We start from the raw sequence: 17,626 nt of genomic DNA, 5'->3' as shown, positions 1-17,626 counted from the left end.
GGTCTCTCCGTTGACGTAGGTGAGAGAGGGCTGGTCTCTCCGTTGACGTAGGTGAGAGAGGGCTGGTCTCTCCGTTGACGTAGGTGAGAGAGGGCTGGTCTCTCCGTTGACGTAGGTGAGAGAGGGCTGGTCTCTCCGTTGACGTAGGTGTGAGAGGGCTGGTCTCTCCGTTGACGTAGGTGTGAGAGGGCTGGTCTCTCCGTTGACGTAGGTGAGAGAGGGCTGGTCTCTCCGTTGACGTAGGTGAGAGAGGGCTGGTCTCCGTTGACGTAGGTGAGAGAGGGCTGGTCTCTCCGTTGACGTAGGTGAGAGAGGGCTGGTCTCTCCGTTGACGTAGGTGAGAGAGGGCTGGTCTCTCCGTTGACGTAGGTGAGAGAGGGCTGGTCTCTCCGTTGACGTAGGTGAGAGAGGGCTGGTCTCTCCGTTGACGTAGGTGAGAGAGGGCTGGTCTCTCCGTTGACGTAGGTGAGAGAGGGCTGGTCTCTCCGTTGACGTAGGTGAGAGAGGGCTGGTCTCTCCGTTGACGTAGGTGAGAGAGGGCTGGTCTCTCCGTTGACGTAGGTGAGAGAGGGCTGGTCTCTCCGTTGACGTAGGTGAGAGAGGGCTGGTCTCTCCGTTGACAGTTGAGAGAGGGCTGGTCTCTCCGTTGACGTAGGTGAGAGAGGGCTGGTCTCTCCGTTGACGTAGGTGAGAGAGGGCTGGTCTCTCCGTTGACAGTTGAGAGAGGGCTGGTCTCTCCGTTGACGTAGGTGAGAGAGGGCTGGTCTCTCCGTTGACGTAGGTGAGAGAGGGCTGGTCTCTCCGTTGACGTAGGTGAGAGAGGGCTGGTCTCTCCGTTGACGTAGGTGAGAGAGGGCTGGTCCCTCCGTTGACGTAGGTGAGAGAGGGCTGGTCTCTCCGTTGACGTAGGTGAGAGAGGGCTGGTCTCTCCGTTGACGTAGGTGAGAGAGGGCTGGTCTCTCCGTTGACGTAGGTGAGAGAGGGCTGGCTACTTTCAATTTTTTATTTATTTCACCTTTATTTAACCAGGTAGGCCAGTTGAGAACAAGTTCTCATTTACAACTGCGACCTGGTGAAGATAAAGCCAAGCAGTGCGACACAAACAGCAACAGCAGCAGAGTTACACATGGAATAAACAAGCGTACAGTCAATAACACAATAAAGTCTATATACAGTTTGTGCAAATGAGGTAAGATTAGAGAGGTAAAGCAATAAATAGGCCGTAGTGGCGAAGTAATTACAATTTAACAATTAAACACTGGAGTGATAGATGTGCAGAAGATGAATGTGCAGGTAGAGATACTGGGGTGCAAAGGAGCAAAAAATAAATAACAATTTGGGGATGAGGTAGTTGGATGGGCTATACTTGTGTTCTTGTTGACTAGAGATGGCATACCAGCAAGTCCTTTATCTCTCTCCTTTCATCTCTCTCTCTCTCTCCTCTCTCTCTCATCCCTCTCTCCTCTCTCTCTCATCCCTCTCTCCTCTCTCTCTCATCCCTCTCTCCTCTCTCTCTCCCTCTCTCCTCTCTCTCTCTCCCTCTCTCCTCTCTCTCTCTCCCTCTCTCCTCTCTCTCTCTCTCCCTCTCTCCTCTCTCTCTCATCCCTCTCTCCTCTCTCTCTCATCCCTCTCTCCTCTCTCTCTCTCTCCCTCTCTCCTCTCTCTCTCATCCCTCTCTCCTCTCTCTCTCATCCTTCTCTCCTCTCTCATCTCCTTCTCCTCTCTCTCTCTCTCATCTCCCTCTCCTCTCTCTCTCTCATCCCTCTCCTCTCATCCCTCCAGTCTGTTGAAAGCGTATGAGCAGTGCCCCAGCGACACAGAAAGAGAGAAACTACTCTCCTCCATCCGATATGGAAAACTGAAAAGGTGAGAAGGAATGAAAAGAACTGCAGACGTTGATTTAATGGACTGCTTATTGTTGGTTCTGTTTGCATTTCAGGAACTTGGGTCCAGCTTTGAGTCGCACAGTTTACCAGCTCTACTGTACGAAAGGAGCACTGTCATAGACACACACACTCTCGCTCACACTCACACACCACAACACACACACACATATATACAACGTAGTGTTTAAGTCATTCCCTTCCAATGTAAACCTATATGTAAATGCTGCTATTGTTGTGATTTTTCTACTATTTTCTAGTCAAGTGCGGCAGCAGGTAGCCTAGTGGTTAGTGCGTTGGACTTGTAACCGAAAGGTTGCGTGATCGAATCACCGAGCTGACAAGGTACAAATCTGTCGTTCTGCCCCTGAACACGGCCGTTAACCCACTGATCCTAGGCCTTCATTGAAAATAATAATTTTTTCTTAACTGACTTGCCTAGTAAAATAAAGGATAAAAATAAAGTATTATTTTAAAAAGTTCCAGAAATTATGTTTAAGAATGAATTAAAGTCTTGGCTCTAGTTTGGAGAAATATTCTTTGTTGTTGTCGTCACTGTTATAAATGCATTTATTACCCATAACTCCCAGAGCTGTTCCAGTTTATCACATTAAAGCATTCTCTGCTTAAAACGGCCCTAATATACTGAGTGTACAATACAGTAGGAACACCTGCTCTTTCACATGAGCCTGACCTGGTGAATCCAGGTGAAAGCTATGATCCCTTACTGATGTCACTTGTTAAATCCACTTCAGTCAGTGCTGATGAAGAGGGACAGGTTCAGTCAGTGCTGATGAAGAGGAGGGACGGGTTCAGTCAGTGCTGATGAAGAGGAGGGACGGGTTCAGTCAGTGCTGATGAGGAGGGACGGGTTCAGTCAGTGCTGATGAAGAGGGACGGGTTCAGTCAGTGCTGATGAAGAGGGACGGGTTCAGTCAGTGCTGATGAAGAGGGATGGGTTCAGTCAGTGTTGATGAAGAGGGACGGGTTCAGTCAGTGCTGATGAAGAGGGACGGGTTCAGTCAGTGCTGATGAAGAGGAGGGACAGGTTCAGTCAGTGCTGGCGAAGAGGAGGGACGGGTTCAGTCAGTGCTGATGAAGAGGGACGGGTTCAGTCAGTGCTGATGAAGAGGGACGGGTTCAGTCAGTGCTGATGAAGAGGGACGGGTTCAGTCAGTGCTGATGAAGAGGGACGGGTTCAGTCAGTGTTGATGAAGAGGGACGGGTTCAGTCAGTGCTGATGAAGAGGAGGGACAGGTTGTCAGTGCTGGTGAAGAGGAGGGACAGGTTGTCAGTGCTGGTGAAGAGGAGGGACAGGTTGTCAGTGCTGGTGAAGAGGAGGGACAGGTTGTCAGTGCTGGCGAAGAGGAGGGACAGGTTCAGTCAGTGCTGATGAAGAGGGACGGGTTCAGTCAGTGCTGATGAAGAGGGACGGGTTCAGTCAGTGCTGATGAAGAGGGACGGGTTCAGTCAGTGCTGATGAAGAGGGGGGACAGGTTCAGTCAGTGCTGATGAAGAGGGACGGGTTCAGTCAGTGCTGATGAAGAGGGACGGGTTCAGTCAGTGCTGATGAAGAGGGACGGGTTCAGTCAGTGCTGATGAAGAGGGACGGGTTCAGTCAGTGCTGATGAAGAGGGACGGGTTCAGTCAGTGCTGATGAAGAGGGACGGGTTCAGTCAGTGCTGATGAAGAGGGACGGGTTCAGTCAGTGCTGATGAAGAGGGGGGACAGGTTCAGTCAGTGCTGATGAAGAGGGACGGGTTCAGTCAGTGCTGATGAAGAGGAGGGACGGGTTCAGTCAGTGCTGGTGAAGAGGAGGGACGGGTTCAGTCAGTGCTGATGAAGAGGAGGGACGGGTTCAGTCAGTGCTGATGAAGAGGAGGGACGGGTTCAGTCAGTGCTGATGAAGAGGAGGGACGGGTTCAGTCAGTGCTGATGAAGAGGAGGGACGGGTTCAGTCAGTGCTGATGAAGAGGAGGGACGGGTTCAGTCAGTGCTGATGAAGAGGGACGGGTTCAGTCAGTGCTGATGAAGAGGAGGGACAGGTTCAGTCAGTGCTGATGAAGAGGAGACGGGTTCAGTACTGATGAAGAGGAGGGACAGGTTCAGTCAGTACTGATGAAGAGGAGGGACAGTGGCGACAGGTCATTCTGTTTTGAACCCTGCCTTTTAAGCTGAAAAAATGTTTGTTTTTATGTTATTTTGACGTTGATGCGTGTGTCACATATCAGTTTGCAGAGAATGTCAACAATGTACTAAAGCCGCATACAAACCATGGTCTCTTTTTTTAGTTTTGTTTTCTTGAGTAAGGCAGCTCTGAAATACAGGTGTTTCAGTCTCGCTCAGCTGCTTTCTGTGGTGGTGGGACAGCCAGAGGAAAATACGGAGCGTAGGGGTTGGTTCATGTTCTCTAGTTGCGCTGTGATTGGCCCAGTGTTCTGTCACTCATGAGGACACTACGTCACCGCAAAATCTATGGGGAGAGTTTGAAAATTCAAACCCATTGGGTGCTGCAATAGCAGTTCCATTAAGAAGTGCCCATCCAAGAAGGCACAAGGTCATTGTTCACAGATAAAATGACATCAGATCACGTGATATCTACCGTATCTTTGATTGGCCTGATCATGTCAACGACATACTTTCTAAATCTTAGCTAGCAAGCGAGACAATCATCATGAATCACGTCGACAATCTCCTGTCAAATCCTTTTCAAACCTTGTCATATGAAGAGAAATTATAGATAAAAATGTATCGGTGCTCATCGGCCATAGAACATAAACAGCAGGGTAGCCTAGTGGTTAGAGCGTTTGGACTAGTAAACCAAAAGGTTTTGCAAGTTCAAACCCCCGAGCTGACAAGGTACAAATCTGTCGTTCTGCCCCTGAATATGCAGTTAACCCACTGTTCCTAGGCTGTCATTGAAAATAAGAATTTGTTCTTAACTGACTTGCCTAGTTAAATAAAGGTAAATAAATAAAAATTACAAAACTGGAAATCGCAAATCCAACAATGAGTGGTTTGGAAGGAATCAGTGGCTAACTGCAAAAATTGCAAAGCAATCACTACATTTATCCTGCTATTCAGTAGAGTAGCTGTGTGGTCCCAAGTCTGGGTTTAAGGGTCTCTTTTCCAAGCTTAAAATGATAAACACTCAACATTGGCCATGCTGTCAATGAATCATGATTTGTGCCGTGTTCAAAACAACTGGAAACTGGGAAATGTGAGTTCAAGACATCAGGGAACAAATGAGCGCCGACTGAGAAAATACTTTGTCAAATGGTCATCCAACTCAGAATCACAAGTCGGGAACTCGGGACTCTTTCTAGGGCTACGACCTGAAGATCACTGACGTCTTGATTCAACCTTGTCTCTCCCCCCCGAGTTCCCAGTTGTCTTGAAAGCAGCATAAAGCCAGAGAATGACAGACTTTGATGTCAAAGTTTGATGACAGAATTTGCCCATGAAGGATCGCCGCGCCACCTTCCTGTTCAAGTGAGCACAGCAGGGTGAATCCAAAAATGTATTGTATACTGGTGCATAAATGATGTAATATGTCAAGGAGATATGTATACTGTAGCTAAGAAAGTAATAATAAGTGTATGTTGTGTAGTAAGCTGTTAGTAGCCCATGTGCCTCACCCTGGTAATTTGGTCTATTTTCACCTCTTAATTTCACCTACTGTTCTGACTTGGTGGTGCACATGTAGCCTATAACCAGTTTTAGAGAAATGTCATCATTGAATATTGTAAGAGCTTTAACTGTCCCCTTATATGCCCCCTTTATTTATCTTACGGTTCTGACTTGGTGTACAGGGACAATACTTTAATTGTTTCAGAAATGATGTAATATGCCAGCAGGGTTGAGGAGTAACTGATGACAGTAACATGTAAGGGATTCCGGTACATTACCAGAAAGAACATATTGTAATCAGATTAGATACTTTTGAAAAAACTTGATTACTTTTCCATTCAAAAAGGATGTTTGTGTGAATAAAAAAAAAATATATATTTTTTTTTGAATGACATTCAAATCAGCATTGAAAAAGGAGCACGTTTACATTTGTTAAATGTGAGCGAGTCTGATCATAATTCAGAGACCACTATGATGACACACCAAATGATGACCACCAATCAGAGACCACTATGATGACACATCAAATGTGTTTGATGGATTGTGGGAAAAGAGCAGGGATATTATTTTGTAGGCTACAGTCCCAAGTTATGTCGTCCAATGGTGAGACTGCTGTCGGCATCCAAAGATGATCCACCTTGAATAAACGCTTGGAGGTGAAGGATGACGTCAGAGGTGTCGTCTACGGCGATATGGATGTCACTTCTTATTGATATCTACACAGCGCATTGATGTGAATCACCCTGCTGCTCTCTCATTTATCTATTTGCGCCTTACGGATTGTGGTGATTCTGGACGGCCGTGGTTCACAAATCTAAATGTGTATTTGAAGCCAATAATGGTTGAATTCAAGAAGTTTAAGCTGCTTATCATTCATTGTTTTTCAAATCAGTGGACAGCCAGTGAAAAATGCGATCTTGCAACAGCTGCATATTGCAGATCCCAGCCTATGGAATACAAGTGAAACATCCGTAGGCCTAATGGCTCAAACTCGCACACTTTTAATAGACTTAAAGGGGCAATCTGTAGTTGCTACATCCATTTTTGGATTTATTATAAATTATATATTTGTTTTTATATTCATTGATTCTTGAAGAATATAACTTAGAAATGCCTCATGAGCTTAGTTCAGCTGTCACACTCCACGAGAACCCAAAATATAAGCTTGTTTTACTCCAATGTTTTTAAACATTGTAAATGTAAACAATCACTGCATAGCCAGGTTAAAGGAGGACTTTTAATCCTTGAGACATGGATGTGTGCTATTCAGAAGGTAGGGTAGTAGTTAACAGGCACACCGGTTTGTGTCAAGAACTGCAACACTACTGGGTTTTTCATCCTCAACAGTTTCCGGTGTGTATCTAGAATGGTCCACCACCCAAAGGACTGTGAGGGAACATGTTATGTTTGTATGTATCAGATTGTACACAGTTGCTTTTCTGCCGACTAATTTCACTGGATTCATGCAAGTGACTGATCATGCCTTGGAGGGATCCTCACTATAAGTATAAGCAATTTGTCAGTACGCCCAGAACATTGTTTTGAGAACCGAAAGGGGTATCTCAGTTTCAAGTTTTCAGCTTTGAGAGAAGAAACCTTGTGAGGTGTTGGTCAGTCACATGCAGGAACCAGAGTTAATGATGAATAATGTAAATCATGGTGACTTGTTTGTATAGCCGTATATAAGAGAACAAATGGGACTTCCTCTTCCCTCTGACCGACGTCTACCATGGTGCATTACGCTTGCTGGAACCTCTCCAGCTTGCTGATAATAAAGAATTATTAATGCAACATTGGCTTCAAGTGTCCCTCCACGACAGGCCATTCAGCCAACTTGACACAACTGTGGGAAGCAATATGGGCCAGCATTCCTGTGGAACACTTTTGACACCTTGTCGAGTCCATGCCACAACGAACTGAGGACAAGGGGGAGGTGTGTTCTAGAACACCTATTAGCAAGGTGTTCTTAATGTTTGTTATACTCAGTGTAAGTTGTCTGTAGATCTAACTTACTGTATATGTTGTTGATTTATATTAGTTATGCTCATTACTGCAGTCCAAAGCTGTGGTTGACGGTTTTAGGGTCATGAAATACTGCGCGGATTACACGTGTTTTGATGTATTTGATAGCATTCCACTCCATTACCATGAGCCTGTCCTCCCTAATTACGATGCCACCAACCTCCTGTGGTGGATTAGTGCTGCATGGGTCAGCTGTTTGGTCACCCTCACCCACAATTGTTAATAACCCATCAGCGATCTCTTTTCTTTTTTTTAGATAGTCCTATGTTTCTGCTTATGATTTTCCCGACTTTTCGGTAGGCTATTTGCATGTCTCAGATGTTCACTTGATCACATATAATTATGCGGTTGAGAATGTTGTTATTTGCAAATGCTGCTTGACCAGGTGAACAAACAGCTGACCTGCGCATCTCTAATGTATGTAGGCTATATGCTCAGGTGGTGGGTGACGTCAGTGGGCATACAGAAGGATGAGTAGGTGAAACCTTCTAGTTTAAGGAGACAAATAGAAATAATATAACTACTACAGATGGTTTTATCGTTATTTAAAAAAATTTAAATTCATAAACAGTTTACCATAGAAAAGGAATCGGTTGTTCCTGGTTTTGCCTTTTACCGAGATCGCTGTCTGCCTTCGGAAAAACCTCCTCCTCCCCATCCATCTTTCACATCAGCGCTCTCGTGCCTGCCCCTCGTGCTCACTCTGAACGAAACCGTAACTGTTGGCTAATGCCGCGTTCATGTGCGAGTCGGAACTAGGACACTCGGAAATGTTCGACTTGCTAACCGGATGAACGCGGCACGTGTATACCTACAACCAGTTAGCAAGTTGGACATTTCAGAGTTTTCTAATTCCGACTAGCACATGAACTCAGCATTAGTCATCTCGAGCGTATGCACTCACACCGCCCCACCTGCGCCTAGAACGAAGCCTAGAAGCTTCGCGTTATCATGGCCAAGCACTGAAGCGCACAGGGCTTACGAACAGACGTTGATAAAATCTTTATTAACGGAAGAAATCTGGGTTTTGTCTAATCTATGCTATGTTTGTATGGGAAAGGTGAATTAATCAAACCATGGAAGGCGTGAAGATGAACCGAGAGGCACCGGGTGAATGAACTCTTTTGATCCCGACAGAGACGACTTTCAGTCGGCGTGGATTATGCGCATTTGCCGCAGGCTGTACTGTCATCACTACAGTGAAACCGGATCTCGACCGGCGACGGATGGGGTGACTCCCGCAGTGCCGAGGAGGTGGTCCCAGCCTCTGGCCAGGGCCGCCACTGCTGGGGTGGGTCCCCATCCCTGGCACCGTTAACCGTAGGGCGAACGGGAGAACACGTGTCAGGGTGGAAGAGGAAAGATACAATGCAGACGGAGGTGCCAGTACCACCGGAGACAGGAGAGGAGACTTTAGAAGACGGATCAGGGAGAGAGGAGGTAGGGGAACACTGCGGTGTGACTGGATGACTGACTGGCTGCGTGTATAGGCTACATGGGGGGACACGCGCGTTTATCCTAATTGTCTTTAAGGTCCATCAATAGATCAGACGCGCCTTTTTCATTTTTATAGATTTGACACCTTTGCTCCCCGTGGCCTTGTTGTTATGGGTGATGGTGCAAGTTTTACCGTAGATGTGACTGAAGACGCATGCCTTGGCCTACTCAACACTTTTAGCCTAGAAAGGAATTGCCAATTTAAAGGCACGGTAGGTCTATAGTCCTATAAAAAACATGAGCTGGCGCACACCCAGAGAAACGTATTTTATGTTGAGGTGCTGACTAACGGGGAATAAACTAGAAGCTATAAAAAGCAACACAGTCGTACGCTCTATATATAAACTCCCAGTCATTTATTGGGTAAAAAAAACACCAACGTTTCTGCATCACTGTGCCTGCTTCGGGGTGATGTCATGAATGCTTTAACCAGGTTATTTACACGAAACAATGCAATTAGCGTAACCAATGACAACAACGAAGGGTGTGTCATATTTATTAAGTTAATTAGAATTAATTGAGGGAAACTGTTAAATATATATATATATATATATTAAATAGTTTATGGCATATTAAATATATTAGGCTATTGTTATCATATGGAAACACAATTGAATATTGCACATAGTAGTAGTGTAACAGTATAACTTTAGACCCTCGCCCATACCCGAACACCGTTAACTCGCTAGCCATTTCACATCCGTTACAGTAGCATCAACATACATTATTGGGTCATTCAATTATGGTTTTTTTAAACATTAGCATTTAAAAAAAATCAACAAGATGTGTTTTGTCAAAGGGGAAACTAATGTTGCCTTATAGCAACATTAGTACTTCCGGCGCCGACAGAGATGGCCGCCTTGCTTCGCGTTCCTAGGAAACTATGCAGTTTTTTTACGTGTTATTTCTTACATTAGTACCCCAGGTCATCTTAGGTTTCATTACATACAGTCGAGAAGAACTACTGTATATAAGATCAGCGTCAACTCACCATCAGTACGACCAAGAATATGTTTTTTGCGACGCGGATCCTGTGTTCTGCCTTACAAACAGGACAACGGAATGGATCGCATGCAGCGACCCAAAAAAATGACTCCGAAAAAGAGGGAAACGAGGCGGTCTTCTGGTCAGACTACGGAGACGGGCACATCGTGCCCCACTTCCTAGCATTCTTCTTGCCAATGTCCAGTCTCTTGACAACAAGGTTGATGAAATCCGAGCAAGGGTAGCATTCCAGAGGGACATCAGAGACTGTAACGTTCTGTGCTTCACGGAAACATGGCTCACTGGAGAGACGCTATCCGAAGCGGTGCAGCCAACGGGTTTCTCCACACATCGCGCCGACAGAAACAAACACCTTTCTGGTAAGAAGAGGGGTGGGGGTGTATGCCTTATGGCTAACGAGGCATGGTGCGATGAAAGAAACATACAGGAACTCAAATCCTTCTGTTCACCTGATTTAGAATTCCACACAATCAAATGTAGACCGCATTATCTACCAAGAGAATTCTCTTCGATTATAATCACAGCCGTATATATCCCCCCCAAGCAGACACATCGATGGCTCTGAACGAACTTTATTTAACTCTTTGCAAACTGGAAACCATTTATCCGGAGGCTGCATTCATTGTTGCTGGGGATTTTAACAAGGCTAATCTGAAAACAAGACTCCCTAAATTTTATCAGCATATCGATTGCGCAACCAGGGGTGGAAAAACCTTGGATCACTGTTACTCTAACTTCCACGACGCATATAAGGCCCTGCCCCGCCCCCCTTTCGGAAAAGCTGACCACGACTCCATTTTGCTGATACCTGCCTACAGACAAAAACTAAAAAAAGAAGCTCCCACGCTGAGGTCTGTCCAACGCTGGTCCGACCAAGCTGACTCCAAACTCCAAGACTGCTTCCATCACATGGACTGGGACATGTTTCGTACTGCGTCAGATAACAACATTGACGAATACGCTGATTCGGTGTGCGAGTTCATTAGAACGTGCGTTGGAGATGTCGTTCCCATAGCAACGATTAAAACATTCCCTAACCAGAAACCGTGGATTGATGGCAGCATTCGCGTGAAACTGAAAGCACAAACCACTGCTTTCAATCAGGGCAAGGTGTCTGGTAACATGACTGAATACAAACAGTGCAGCTATTCCCTTCATAAGGCTATCAAACAAGCTAAGCGTCAGTACAGAGACAAAGTAGAATCCCAATTCAACGGCTCAGACACAAGAGGCATGTGGCAGGGTCTACAGTCAATCACGGACTACAGGAAGAAATCCAGCCCAGTCACGGACCAGGATGTCTTGCTCCCAGGCAGACTAAATAACTTTTTTGCCCGCTTTGAGGACAATACAGTGCCACTGACACTGCCTGCAATGGAAACATGCGGTCTCTCCTTCACTGCAGCCGAGGTGAGTAAAACATTTAAACGTGTTAACCCTCGCAAGGCTGCAGGCCCAGACGGCATCCCCAGCCGCGCCCTCAGAGCATGCGCAGACCAGCTGGCTGGTGTGTTTACGGACATATTCAATCAATCCCTATACCAGTCTGCTGTTCCCACATGCTTCAAGAGGGCCACCATTGTTCCTGTTCCCAAGAAAGCTAAGGTAACTGAGCTAAACGACTACCGCCCCGTAGCACTCACTTCCGTCATCATGAAGTGCTTTGAGAGACTAGTCAAGGACCATATCACCTCCACCCTACCTGACACCCTAGACCCACTCCAAATTGCTTACCATCCAAATAGGTCCACAGACGATGCAATCTCAACCACACTGCCCTAACCCACCTGGACAAGAGGAATACCTATGTGAGAATGCTGTTCATCGACTACAGCTCGGCATTCAACACCATAGTACCCTCCAAGCTCGTCATCAAGCTCGAGACCCTGGGTCTCGACCCCGCCCTGTGCAACTGGGTACTGGACTTCCTGACGGGCCGCCCCCAGGTGGTGAGGGTAGGTAACAACATCTCCTCCCCGCTGATCCTCAACACTGGGGCCCCACAAGGGTGCGTTCTGAGCCCTCTCCTGTACTCCCTGTTCACCCACGACTGCGTGGCCACGCACGCCTCCAACTCAATCATCAAGTTTGCGGACGACACAACAGTGTTAGGCTTGATTACCAACAACGACGAGACGGCCTACAGGGAGGAGGTGAGGGCCCTCGGAGTGTGGTGTCAGGAAAATAACCTCACACTCAACGTCAACAAAACTAAGGAGATGATTGTGGACTTCAGGAAACAGCAGAGGGAACACCCCCTATCCACATCGATGGAACAGTAGTGGAGAGAGTAGCAAGTTTTAAGTTCCTCGGCATACACATCACAGACAAACTGAATTGGTCCACTCACACAGACAGCATCGTGAAGAAGGCGCAGCAGCGCCTCTTCAACCTCAGGAGGCTGAAGAAATTCGGCTTGTCATCAAAAGCACTCACAAACTTCTACAGATGCACAATCGAGAGCATCCTGGCGGGCTGTATCACCGCCTGGTATGGCAACTGCTCCGCCCTCAACCGTAAGGCTCTCCAGAGGGTAGTGAGGTCTGCACAACGCATCACCGGGGCAAACTACCTGCCCTCCAGGACACCTACACCACCCGATGTTACAGGAAGGCCATAAAGATCATCAAGGACATCAACCACCCGAGCCACTGCCTGTTCACCCCGCTATCATCCAGAAGGCGAGGTCAGTACAGGTGCATCAAAGCTGGGACCGAGAGACTGAAAAACAGCTTCTATCTCAAGGCCATCAGACTGTTAAACAGCCACCACTAACATTGAGTGGCTGCTGCCAACACACTGACACTGACTCAACTCCAGCCACTTTAATAATGGGAATTGATGGGAAATGTTGTAAATATATCACTAGCCACTTTAAACAATGCTACCTTATATAATGTTACTTACCCTACATTATTCATCTCATATGCATACGTATATACTGTACTCTATATCATCTACTGCATCCTTATGTAATACATGTATCACTAGCCACTTTAACTATGCCACTTTGTTTACATACTCATCTCATATGTATATACTGTACTCGATACCATCTACTGTATCTTGCCTATGCTGCTCTGTACCATCACTCACTCATATATCTTTATGTACATATTCTTTATCCCCTTACACTGTGTATAAGACAGTAGTTTAGGAATTGTTAGTTAGATTACTTGTTGGTTATTACTGCATTGTCGGAACTAGAAGCACAAGCATTTCGCTACACTCGCATTAACATCTGCTAACCATGTGTATGTGACAAATAAAATTTGATTTGATTTAGCACATCCAAATACATTACCACATCCAAATAGGGACAAAACATTACCAAGGTGTGGGAAAAAGGGCAGTAAAAAAGCAATGCGACCCTCTTTCAACTCACCCAAAATACACTACATGACCAGAAGTATGTGGACATAGCATTCATACGGATATATATATATATATGTGTGTGTATATATATATATATATATTATTCTTTATTTTATTTATTTATTTATTTAACTTGACCTGTCAGTTAAGAACACATTCTTATTTACAGTTATGACCTACATATAGGGGCCTACTGTAAATTACACCATGTCTGAGCGTGGACATGCCGCCTGTTGTCGATAAGCAAGATTAAAATTAACTAGCAAGAGTGAAACATTCAAAACAACTAGTTTTAAGTGTCTAAATACTCTTACAGGCTCTCCGTATAATATGCTACATAGTACTACAAAATGGCTGCTGGTCCAACATCTCGTTCCAAAATCATGGGCATTAATATGTAGTTGGTCCCCCCTTTGCTGCTATAACAGCCTCCACTCTTCTGGAAAGGCTTTCCACTAGATGTTGGAACATTGCTGCTATAACAGCCTCCACTCTTCTGGGAAGGCTTTCCACTAGATGTTGGAACATTGCTGCTATAACAGCCTCCACTCTCCTGGGAAGGCTTTCCACTAGATGTTGGAACATTGCTGCTATAACAGCCTCCACTCTTCTGGGAAGGCTTTCCACTAGATGTTGGAACATTGCTGCTATAACAGCCTCCACTCTCCTGGGAAGGCTTTCCACTAGATGTTGGAACATTGCTGCTATAACAGCCTCCACTCTCCTGGGAAGGCTTTCCACTAGATGTAGGAACATTGCTGCTATAACAGCCTCCACTCTCCTGGGAAGGCTTTCCACTAGATGTTGGAACATTGCTGCTATAACAGCCTCCACTCTCCTGGGAAGGCTTTCCACTAGATGTTGGAACATTGCTGCTATAACAGCCTCCACTCTCCTGGGAAGGCCTTCCACTAGATGTTGGAACATTGCTGCTATAACAGCCTCCACTCTCCTGGGAAGGCTTTCCACTAGATGTTGGAACATTGCTGCTATAACAGCCTCCACTCTCCTGGGAAGGCTTTCCACTAGATGTTGGAACATTGCTGCTATAACAGCCTCCACTCTCCTGGGAAGGCTTTCCACTAGATGTTGGAACATTGCTGCTATAACAGCCTCCACTCTTCTGGGAAGGCTTTCCACTAGATGTTGGAACATTGCTGCTATAACAGCCTCCACTCTCCTGGGAAGGCTTTCCACTAGATGTTGGAACATTGCTGCTATAACAGCCTCCACTCTCCTGGGAAGGCTTTCCACTAGATGTTGGAACATTGCTGCTATAACAGCCTCCACTCTCCTGGGAAGGCTTTCCACTAGATGTTGGAACATTGCTGCTATAACAGCCTCCACTCTCCTGGGAAGGCTTTCCACTAGATGTTGGAACATTGCTGCTATAACAGCCTCCACTCTCCTGGGAAGGCTTTCCACTAGATGTTGGAACATTGCTGCTATAACAGCCTCCACTCTTCTGGGAAGGCTTTCCACTAGATGTTGGAACATTGTTGCTATAACAGCCTCCACTCTACTAGATGTTGGAACATTGCTGTGAGGACTAGTTTCTGTTGAGCCTCAAGAGTATTAGTGAGGTCGGGCGCTGATGTTAGGCGATTAGACCTGGCTCGGAGTTGCCGTTCCAATTCATCCCAAAGGTGTTCGATAGGGTTATGGTCAGGGCTCTGTGCAAGCCAGTCAAGTTCTTCCGCACTGATCTCGACAAACCATTTCTGTATAGACCCCTCGCTTTGTGCACGGGGGCAGCTGTAGCCTGTCCTGAACACATTATCAATAGGTAGCTGAAGCCTGCCCGATTCCACAGCATATAGAACTCGTCCTACTCAAGACGACAGCCTGGAAGTTTCTTTTGGCTGATATTCTCTATCCTCAGCCATGTCTGCTCCCCTTCCCTTTCTCTCTCCCTTCATCTCCCCCTCTATTTCCTGTGCAGTCTGCTGCATGTCTGCATTGCAGTCTGCCTGCCACGACTGCTGCTCCCTGCCTCATCTACGTACCTCACCATCTCTCTTCCTTCATCTCCTTGTCCCCCATCTACCTACCTCACCATCTCTCTATTCCTTCATCTCTCTGTCCCTCATCTCTCTGTCCTCACCATCTCTCTATTCCTTCATCTCTCTGTCCTCACCATCTCTCTATTCCTTCATCTCTCTGTCCCCCATCTCTCTGTCCTCACCATCTCTCTATTCCTTCATCTCTCTGTCCCTCCATCTCTCTGTCCTCACCATCTCTCTATTCCTTCATCTCTCTGTCCCTCCATCTCTCTGTCCTCACCATCTCTCTATTCCTTCATCTCTCTGTCCCCCATCTCTCTGTCCTCACCATCTCTCTATTCCTTCATCTCTCTGTCCCTCCATCTCTCTGTCCTCACCATCTCTCTATTCCTTCATCTCTCTGTCCCTCCATCTCTCTGTCCTCACCATCTCTCTATTCCTTCATCTCTCTCTCCCTCATCTCTCTGTCCTCACCATCTCTCTATTCCTTCATCTCTCTGTCCCTCCATCTCTCTGTCCTCACCTTCTCTCTATTCCTTCATCTCTCTGTCCCTCCATCTCTCTGTCCTCACCATCTCTCTATTCCTTCATCTCTCTGTCCCTCCATCTCTCTGTCCTCACCTTCTCTCTATTCCTTCATCTCTCTGTCCCTCCATCTCTCTGTCCTCTCCCTCCATTTTCCCCTCCATCTCTCTGTCCTCTCCCCATCTCTCTCTTCCTCATCTCTCTCCTCACCATCTCTCTCTCTGTTCTCTCCATCTCTCTCTCCTCACCATCTCTCTCTCCCTCCATCTCTCTGTTCTCACCATCTCCCCCTCCATCTCTTTGTCCTCACCATCTCTCCCCCTCCATCTCTCTGTCCTCACCATCTCTCTCTCCCTCCATCTCTCTGTCCCCTCCCCTGTCTCTCTCTTCCTCCATCTCTGTCCTCTGCCTCCATTTTTCCCTCCATCTCTCTCTCCTCACCATCTCTCCCTCCCTCCATCTCTCTGTCCCCTCCCCCGTCTCTCTGTCCTCACCATCTCTCCCTCCCTCAGTCTCTCTGTCCTCTCCCAGTCTCTCTCTTCCTCATCTCTCTGTCCTCTCCATCTCTCCCTCGTATCTTTCTCTCTCCATCTCTCTCTCCCTCCATCACTCTGTCCTCTCCATCCCTCCCTCCACCTCTGTCCTCTCCCTCCATCTCTCTGTCCTCTCCATCTCTCTCTCCCTCCATCACTCTGTCCTCTCCATCCCTCCCTCCATCTCTCTGTCCCCAGCATCTCTCTCTCCCTCCATCACTCTGTCATCACCATCCCTCCCTCATCTCTCTGTCCTCTCCATCTCTCCCTCATATCTCTCTCCCTCCATCTCTCTGTCCTCTCCATCTCTCCCTCCATCTCTCCATCTCTCTCTTCCTCCATCTCTCTGTCCTCTCCATCTCTTCCTCCATCTCTCTGTCCTCTCCATCTCTCCCTCCATCTCTCTGTCCTCTCCCTCCATCTCTCTGTCCTCTCCATCTCTCCCTCCATCTCTTTCTCTCTCCATCTCTCTCTCTCCCTCCATCTCTTTCTCTCTCCATCTCTCTGTCCTCTCCATCTCTCCCTCCATCTCTCTGTCCTCTCCCTCCATCCCTCTGTCCTCTCCCTCCATCTCTCTGTCCTCTCCATCTCTCCCTCCATCTATTTCTCTCTCCATCTCTCTCTCCCTCCATCTCTATGTCCTCTCCATCTCTCCCTCCATATCTCTCTCTCTCCGTCCATCTCTCTGTCCTCTTACAGCCTGTGTGTTGTGATAGTAGCGTTGTTTTCTCTATAACCTGTTAGTTGATGTGTCTTGACACCGTGATCTACTGTACAGGCCTAAAGGCCGAGACAATAACAAGACACAGTGGCAGAATAAAGTCAACCACACTTTTGTTTCATCACTAAACCCGGAGAGCAACATCTGTCCTGTGAAGTTTACAAAACATTTAGCATGTAACCAACAGTTACATGACCTACAGCATGGTCAATCAAGGTCCTGTTTCCCACAGTTACATGACCTACAGCATGGTCAATCAAGGTCCTGTTTCCCACAGTTACATGACCTACAGCATGGTCAATCAAGGTCCTGTTTCCCACAGTTACATGACCTACAGCATGGTCAATCAAGGTCCTGTTTCCCAGTTAAATGACCTACAGCATGGTCAATCAAGGTCCTGTTTCCCAGTTACATGACCTACAGCATGGTCAA

At 46.7% G+C, this 17,626-nt stretch overlaps 2 protein-coding genes across 3 annotated transcripts in view; both read left to right on the top strand.

The window, feature by feature from the left end:
* Positions 1-2,406, top strand: part of mus81 (MUS81 structure-specific endonuclease subunit) — a 32,536-nt gene extending 30,130 nt beyond the window's left edge. For both annotated transcript variants that reach the window (XM_064931031.1, XM_064931030.1), the window contains 2 exons: positions 1,783-1,866; positions 1,940-2,406. In XM_064931031.1, coding sequence (XP_064787103.1) covers positions 1,783-1,866; positions 1,940-2,006 — 151 coding nt within the window. In that variant the 3' untranslated portion in view covers positions 2,007-2,406. The remainder of the gene's footprint in view (positions 1-1,782; positions 1,867-1,939) is intronic.
* Positions 2,407-8,465: 6,059 nt separating this feature from the next.
* Positions 8,466-17,626, top strand: part of LOC135509901 (transmembrane protein 151B) — a 54,114-nt gene continuing 44,953 nt past the window's right edge. The window contains exon 1 of the mRNA XM_064930728.1: positions 8,466-8,975. Within this exon, the coding sequence (XP_064786800.1) occupies positions 8,904-8,975 (72 nt within the window). The 5' untranslated portion in view covers positions 8,466-8,903. The remainder of the gene's footprint in view (positions 8,976-17,626) is intronic.

Source organism: Oncorhynchus masou, chromosome 23 (assembly GCF_036934945.1).
Source record: "Oncorhynchus masou masou isolate Uvic2021 chromosome 23, UVic_Omas_1.1, whole genome shotgun sequence".
In the NCBI taxonomy this organism is placed as follows: domain Eukaryota; kingdom Metazoa; phylum Chordata; class Actinopteri; order Salmoniformes; family Salmonidae; genus Oncorhynchus; species Oncorhynchus masou.
The sequence above is the reverse complement of the archived record's forward strand: the minus strand, read 5'-3'. Positions and strand labels throughout refer to the sequence as shown.